Genomic DNA, 8,307 nt, shown 5'->3' on the forward strand with positions numbered 1-8,307 from the left:
CACGCCCTCTCCCTCACGCAATGGGTGTCGTCACCACCTTCCATTCCTACGCGCCGACTCGCCTGCGCTCCTGGCGATAGATTCGCGCGAGAGGAGGCGGGGCTCGCGTTTGAAAGATGGCGGACGAAGTGGACCAGGTGAGCGACTCGCCCCTTTCTTACTGTTTGGCGGGAGCCACGTTTGGGGCCCGCCCCCTTCCCAGCCTGGGCCCTTGTGCGGGGTCGAGCGAGGCTCCCCCTTTCCTCCAGGGGCTGGGTCCCCTCTCCTGGGGATCCCTCCCCGCAGCGGGGTCGCCCTCCCGCCTGGACACTGTAGCCATCGGCCCCCTCTCTTACTCAGCTTCTCCCCTCCTCAGACAGTGCTGGGATGGTTAATGAATGGGGCTCACGGGGGGGCTCCCTAGGGGTTCCTCACTATTTACTCTCCCCAGTGTCCCCTGTCTCAGCCCGCTCCAGCTTGCCTCAGACGCTCACTGTCTAACTGAACGGAGGCCCTCCAGCATAGAAACGCAGGATACAGCTCCCTCCAGAGCAGTGGTCTCCAACTTTCTTGTGCCCCAAATCGCGCTTTGAATTTAGGGGCAAACCAGGATCTACCCCGCCACTTCCCCAAAGCCCTGTCCTGCTCACTCCATCCCCCCCCTTTCTCCCTCGCTCTCCCCTACCCTCAGTCACTTTCACCAGGCTGGGGCAGGGGTTTGGGTGCGGGCTCTGGGCTGAGGGGTTTGCAGTGTGGGAGGGGGCTCTGGGCTGGGGCGGAGTGTTGGAGTTCCTGAGGGGGTGTGGGGTGCTGGCTCTGAGAGGGTCAGGCTGGGGTAGAGGATAGGGGTATAGGAGGGGGTATGGGGTGCTGGCTCCGGGAGGCAGGTTGGGGTGTGGCCTCCCACCAGGCAACACTTACCTTGGGTGGCTCCCAGTCGGTGGCACAGCGAAGCTAAGGCAGGCTTCCTGCCTATCCTGGCCCCACGCCACTCCTGGAAGGGGTCAACATGCCCCTGGCGGGGGGGCTACATGGCTCTGTGAACTGCCCCTCTCTGCAAGTACCACTCCTGCAGCTCCCATTGGCCATAGCTCCCTGCTCCTAGTCAATGGGCGCTTCGGAGGTGGTGCTTGCATGCAGGAGCAGCGTGGGGAGGGAGAACCGCCCCTCTGGTCCACGGGGGACCACTGTAACCGGAGATCGCAATCGACTGGGAGATTGGTGACCGCTACTCCAGAGCATGCCTCCACCACTCCTCAGTCCTAGCTCAGCCAGAGGGGCTTGCTCAAGAGTGACACGAGATGCTTCCTTTTCCCTGGGTTAGTAGTAAGCTAAGGCAGAGCAGGAAAAGGACAGTAGCCTTCAACTACATGAAGGGGGGTTCCAGAGAGGATGGAGCTAGGCTGTTCTCAGTGGTGGCAGATGACAGAACAAGGAGCAATGGTTTCAAGTTGCAGTGGGGGAGGTCTAGATTGGATATTAAGAAAAACTATTTCACTAGGAGGGTGGTGACGCACTGGAATGGGTTACCTATGGAGGTGGTGGAATCTCCATCCATAGAGGTTTTTAAAGCCCGGGTTGACAAAGCCCTGGCTGGGATGATTTAGTTGGTGTTGGTCCTGCTTTGAGCAGGTGGTTGGACTAGATGACCTCCTGATTTTTCTTCAAACCCTAATTTTCTATGATTCTATGACAGAGTGGAGGCATGACATAAAAAAATTGCAGAAAGCTGCAGCCTTTGACGTGAGGCAGACTGCATGTTCCTTATGGAACAGCAAATCTTTAACCTCTCACTACTGCATTTTACATCAAAACTTTTTCCTTTGTTTCAGTCTTTACTATGATCTTTGCTTTATTAAAAAATAAAAATCTAACTTGAATTGTTCCTTGTGGTCTTAGTGCCATTTCAGTGCTGTTTTAAGTCTCCTGGAACCTTAATATTGTCAGTGCTATTATCAAGCTTAAGAGATGCATGGCTTTATATTTCCTATTTTTATTGCAGTTTGTTTTGTTGAAAGTGAAGCTGAAGGAATAATTGTGAAGGAATATAAAATACAGGACACTTACCCCGGAGACCCCAATCCATTATCTCTTTGGGACAAGGACCACCATTTTGTTCTGTTTGAACAATGCCTAGGACAAAGGGGTCCTGGTCTGTGACTAGAGCTGCTAGGCGCTACAATAATACAAATAATAATTATCCACCAATGAGAACAGCATAGTTAGTGACAATGTAAACTTCTCTACATCTCCTGCCAAAGTATCTCAGACCTGACCATGTGAGCTCTACTTTGAGGGTGAAAGGCATATTTGGTTCCCTTTCTGTTCAGGTTTCTGGCCTGTCCACTAAGACTGCCAGTAAAGGGTACCAATTGTGATGGTAGTGTGGACTGAAATTCATGTAACTTCATACAGGCCACCAAATGCTCGTCCTATGGTAATGATTTTTGGTTGCTACCAGCTTGGGCTGGATCAAATAACTGACCTGAAGGTGAAAGGTACTTTATCCTATCCCTGAGAGAGAGAGATTGCTTTTGAACATAAAAGTTCAGAGGCTTTTGTGTATATTGCAAAAACTGCTTTCTATTTTTTTTTAGCAACAAACAACAAATACTGTAGAGGAGCCACTGGATCTGATCAGACTCAGTCTAGATGAACGAATCTATGTGAAAATGAGGAATGACCGAGAACTTCGAGGCAGATTACATGTAAGTAAAACACTGTGGCAAGATTTAACACTGGTGTACTTTTAACTATGAAACAGTAGATATAAAAGTCCAGGCAACTTATACTCATAAAGGTTGGTTGCTTTGTGGTATTCCATTCAAGTTCATTTTTAAGGTCTGTTTAAAGTGTATAGAAATTTCTTTTGTGCCTGACATGTTATCTGAGCATTTCTTGGTATCTGAGCACCAGTACCGGTAAAAGGTAGAAATCCTTGTCTTTTATTCTGTTATCTTAGAATGACAAGATGCTGGATTTTCTTTCCTGCCATTACCAGTTGTCTTTACAATATGATGGTAAATATGATGCCTAGGGAGGTTGTGGAATCTCCATCTCTGGAGATATTTAAGAGTAGGTTAGATAAATGTCTATCAGGGATGGTCTAGACAGTATTTGGTCCTGCCATGCGGGCAGGGGACTGGACTCGATGACCTCTCGAGGTCCCTTCCAGTCCTAGAATCTATGAATCTATGAATCTATGGTTTAGGAGGAATCTAGCTTAAACTAGTTTAGAGCAATGTTGCTTAGTGGATAGAACACAGGACTGGGACTCAGTAGACACCCAGGTTTGTTTCTTGCCTCTGCCACTGACCTCCTGACTGATCTTGGGCAAGTCACTTCAGCTCTCTATACCTCAGTTTCCCATCTGTAAAATAGGGATAATGATACCAACCTTTTTATAAAGTACTTTGAGATCTGCCGATGAAAAGAGCTTTATAAAAGGTAGGTATTGAAACATTCTCTAAAAGTAATGGTATTTGGGATCAAGCTGATATCCTACAGAAGTCTATTCTGTATTCAAGCAACTTTCAGTGATAATGACCTGTCCCTTGCTCTCACAAGTAGATATCTGGCTTTTTGTCAAAGCATCCCTCCTGAACACTGCAATGTGGTATAGTCCTCATCTTCAAAGTCCCAAACGGGCTATCCCAAGGACAATAACCTTGACATGGCTTCAGCACAAGTGTGGTTCATGGCATGTTGGTGTAATGTGTTGGGAATGGTCATCTCTGATTAGGCCTTCTGAGTGCTACGCTAGCTGAAATTCTTATGTGGCTTATTGAGTTGGCCCCAGGTAGATCCAGTTTCAGTGGGCATACTGGAGATTAGGGATGTAAAAGGTTAACCGGTAAGCATAGTCTTACCGGTTAACTGCCTTAACCGTTAGGCCCGGCCAGCCGGAGCAGGCCCAGCCGCACTCCCTGCCCGGAGCGGCCCGAGCCATGCTGGCCTTATGGGCCCCAGCCACTTAAACAGTTAACTGTTTAAATGACATATTTTAAAATCGTTTAAACGGTTAACTTTTTAAACAGTATTTACATCCCTACTGGAGATAATTGTGTGGATTTTTACTGTTCATAAATGACTAAATTAAAAAGGTCACATTAAGCCCTTTGCCTATGTTCTTTTATGACATCTTGAAAGCTTCAAATCTGTTTCCTGTAGGAACTTTTATTTCATGAATACATAGGCGTTATGTCATTGTACTGCTGAGTTCTACCTTGCTGGCTTTTTAATGGAAAAAGCTCATTGAATTTTCTAAGGAATACTTCAAATAGAATTACATAGTTAAAGGTAACAGAGAGTCCTGTGGCACCTTTAAGACTAACAGATGTGTTGGAGCATAAGTTACATGCATCCGACGAAGTGGGCATTCACCCACGTAAGCTTATGCTCCAATACGTCTGTTAGTCTTAAAGGTGCCACAGGACTCTGTTGCTTTTTACAGATCCAGACTAACACGGCTACCCCTCTGATAGTTAAAGGTGGAAGTGAGGGGTCAACATTTTGTCTGTTGTTCATCCACCACGTCATCACTGTGAGGTTCTATACACATGAAAATGATAGTTCATGAAAGAGTTCCTTCACTTAGAGATGGTGTCAGGGCAAAATAACCTGCAAATAGAGCAGATACCACACATTTATGTCCAATCTGTGATCAGTGCACACACAAAACCCACACTAGGTTGCCAATCCTGCAGCCTTACTCTTGTAAGCTTTCATTTACTTCTGTGGGGATCTTGGCTTAGGTGAAACCTTCAAGATTAGGCCCTATATATAGGGTCTTACCAAATTCACAGCCATGAAAAACATGTTATGGACTGAAATCTGGTCTCCCCTGTGAAATTTGGCTATTGTAGTGGAGACCAGATTTCACATAGGGCAGCTGGAGAGTAGCAGCTGCTGGCCGGGAGTCCAGTTCTGAAGACAGCACTGCCACCAGCAGCAACACAGAAGTGAGGGTAGCAAGGTACGGGGGGAGGAGGTCATCGCTTGAAGGGGGGCAGGGCCGGCCTAAAGGGTGGGCGAGTGGGCGACTGCCCAGGGCACTGTGGTCACCCCTGCACACACACAGCCAGCTCAAGGCCCCTTTAATTCCTGAGCACTGAACCTGGAGCTGAGTAGAGTCAGGGCTGGGGATGCCCCAGCCAGGGTTTCCTACTGTGCGCTGGGCTCCAGTTGCTAGTCCTGGATGGGCTGGGGAGGGACAGGACTTCCTCTTCCCCTGCATGGGCCGCTTCCGGGGCCAGGTCAGACCCACCTCTGGGAACCTCCCCCGGCTACAGGAAGCTCTGCAGCTGCTGGCTGGGAGCCGCGCTCTGAAGGCAGCACTGCTGAAGTGAAGGTGGCATGATACAGTATTGCCACCCTTACTTCTGCACTGCTGCTGATGGCAGCATTGCCTTCAGACCTGGGCACCCAGCCAGCAGCTGCCTTCCGGCTGCCCAGCTCCAAAGGCAGCAGCGCAGATGTAAGGGTGGCAATACTTCGACCCCCTACGATAGCCTTGCAACCCCACCCCCACAATCCCATTTTGGGTTGAGACCCCCACGGTTACAACACCCTGAAATTTCAGATTTAAATATTTGAAACCAATGAATTTATTATTTTTAAAATCATATTACCATGAAATTGACCAAAATGGAACATGAATTTGGTAGGGCCCTACCTATATAACTTTAGTAATCTTAAACCTGTGCTACTATAATTTGGTTAAAGTATGTGACAGCTGAAACAACTATTTGAAAGAAAATTAATGTGTAAAAATAAAAGTTGTACTGTGTTCACTAGTGCACTAGTAAATTAACCCTAATGTTAAAATACTGGTATATTTGAAGGTCAAAGCAATTGATTATTCATGAGTCCAAGTTGAAATACACTGAGAAAAGGTACTTTCATTTTAATCAGTTTGTATTTGAACTGCTTTGATCTACAAATATTTAAACACTTTTTTGTTGTGTGTGGTACAGATTGTAAAGAAAATAATTTAAACTGGTCTCATTCTCACAGGCTTATGATCAGCACTTAAATATGATTTTGGGTGATGTTGAAGAGACCGTGACAACAATAGAGATTGATGAGGAAACCTATGAAGAGATTTATAAAGTAAGCGTTTAAATGTACTTATGGTTGAGAAAAGAAAAACTAAAAGTACTTTCTAAGTTAAATGTTTTATCTAGTTAAACTTGAAATTGACAGATGAAAATTGATTTTTGATAGCTAGATTTGAGCAGGACTTGAGTTAAAGCAACTTCAGGCAAATTGTTATCAAAGTAAAAGCTACAGCAAACCTGCCTGCTAACTGTATTGCTCTTTTCAGTGTGTGGATAAGACTCTAAGTTGTATTTCCTCAAAACTTGCTTTTTATGAACTTCTGATATCTATTTCTTTGAACATGAATTTAAAGTTGGTTACATTTCTCAGATGCATTGTATAAATCATGCTTTCCTTTCCTTCCACTTAGTCTACCAAGAGGAATATTCCAATGCTCTTTGTCAGAGGTGACGGCGTTGTGCTCGTAGCTCCTCCATTGCGGGTTGGCTGAAACCATAAAGGATTTTCCCTGGTTGGAAAGCTGCTCGCTTTGAGATAAGGCTCCTGTTCAGATCACACTTCTGTGCAAAACTATGTGCATATTTTTATATGATATTGTTGGTTTGTGTTTTGTTTTTGTTTTTTGCACCTACTTGGCTTGTGGATCATTGAAAATAACCGACAAAAATGATGAAAGGATGGTGTGAGACAGTTTAGTTTTCAAGGAGTAAATTTAAATGCTATAATACAGGTGTCTGTCAAATCAGTAAATTAATCTTTTCAGTTTTACAATCTTGGCAATTGCTGAGTTCTAATTTTTTAATAAATATGGTTTATCTTTTGGATTATTGATTTGTCATCAATTTTTGGTATATAAAAAATAACCTCTTCAACATGCATCGTATTTACAAGTTACAACTTATTGTGGAATTAAGTGCACTTAATAGTTATTTTATGGAGGAGGTTAATATTTTTTTATGTTGCATTACATCTTTGTTTCTGCTAATTTGCAAGGGTTGCAGCTTGTAGTGACACTTTATACAGGGCGCTGTTGTATCAGTCAGACACAGATGGCTGTTTTGTGCCTAGTCTCTTAACATGTATCCTTGTGTATGCACATACAGTTCATGATTTCTAAAGTATAGAGTCTTCTGCTTTACACTGGGACAGCCCTAGTAACTATTATCCAAAATCAGTTTTGACAAGATTTGTTCTCGAACATCAACCATTTGTGTTGACCAATATGTATAAGTAGTCACCAATGTCTTGCAGACTATTTGGAAAGTGTGATCCTGGTAGCTGATGGGAACCTGCTTTCTTTAGACTCTTAAACCTAGCAAGCACTGACACATGGGAATCATAGCATCTGTGTCTGAAATTGAGGTTTCGTTTAAGCCACAGTGCATAGCAGATTCTGCAAGACCATTAATCCCCATCTGTACAATGGGAATCATGATACCAACCAAATTTGTAAAGCGCTTTGAGATCTACTGTTGAAAAGGACTGCCTGAGAGCTAGGTATCTATGCAATTTATAATGAGTTATAAAATGCCAGCTACCTGATTGGGTATATTTCCCATTTCAATAAATTTCTCTGGGCTAGATTGAGGATGCTGGTTCTGTACTGTGCCTGTTTCTCAAATAGTGCATGTTTAACATTTTAGTTTGTAATAAATGCCAGCACAAGCTGCTGTCCTGAATAGCTTTCTCCTAGAAGTGAACACCCTTCCTGATCTACAGTACCCCTAGTTTGTGTGGCCAGAGTAATAAGAGTGCCAGATGTGTTAGACTCTACTTCTGGGTTTGTATTCTAAAAAGAGAAAATGCTGCCTTTTATGCCAAGCATGATCGAGAACCTCCACGTTGCATCTGTTCTGTATGTTTCTGCTCCCCTCATTTCAAGAGAACCTGGGTAGAAAGCCAGTTATGGTTTCAGTGGAATACCTCAACTTAACTTTTCTATATGTTTCATAATATGAGGAGCTCTAGTATGATTTTCCTACATTTACAGTGAGAGATGTATCTTCAACTATGTGAAATGGAAACAATTGCTGAAACAAAGTTCAAATTACTGCAGGTAACTACAGTGCATTAATTATCCCATTTAACAAATAATAGCCTTCTGTTGAAAGCAGTAGAACTTTTAAAATGTGGTGCAAAAAACATGCTAGGTAAGCAAATTGTTCCAGTCTTCTCCACATGTAAAAATAGTTAATCTAAGAATAATGCTTTTGTGTTTAGGCACCTCATGTAGCCTTATATGCTCTCTTCTACTGAAGGGAAAGGGAG

At 44.2% G+C, this 8,307-nt stretch overlaps 1 protein-coding gene across 1 annotated transcript; it reads left to right on the forward strand.

The window, feature by feature from the left end:
- The first annotated feature begins 57 nt into the window (after positions 1–57).
- On the forward strand, positions 58–6,863 carry LSM3 (LSM3 homolog, U6 small nuclear RNA and mRNA degradation associated). The gene is made up of 4 exons (XM_065407942.1): positions 58–137; positions 2,577–2,687; positions 5,995–6,090; positions 6,449–6,863. The coding sequence occupies exons 1-4, from the start codon at positions 117–119 to the stop codon at positions 6,527–6,529; spliced, it is 309 nt and encodes a 102-aa protein (XP_065264014.1). The 5' UTR covers positions 58–116; the 3' UTR covers positions 6,530–6,863.
- Positions 6,864–8,307: the final 1,444 nt, after the last annotated feature.

This window comes from Emys orbicularis, chromosome 7, assembly GCF_028017835.1.
Source record: "Emys orbicularis isolate rEmyOrb1 chromosome 7, rEmyOrb1.hap1, whole genome shotgun sequence".
In the NCBI taxonomy this organism is placed as follows: domain Eukaryota; kingdom Metazoa; phylum Chordata; order Testudines; family Emydidae; genus Emys; species Emys orbicularis.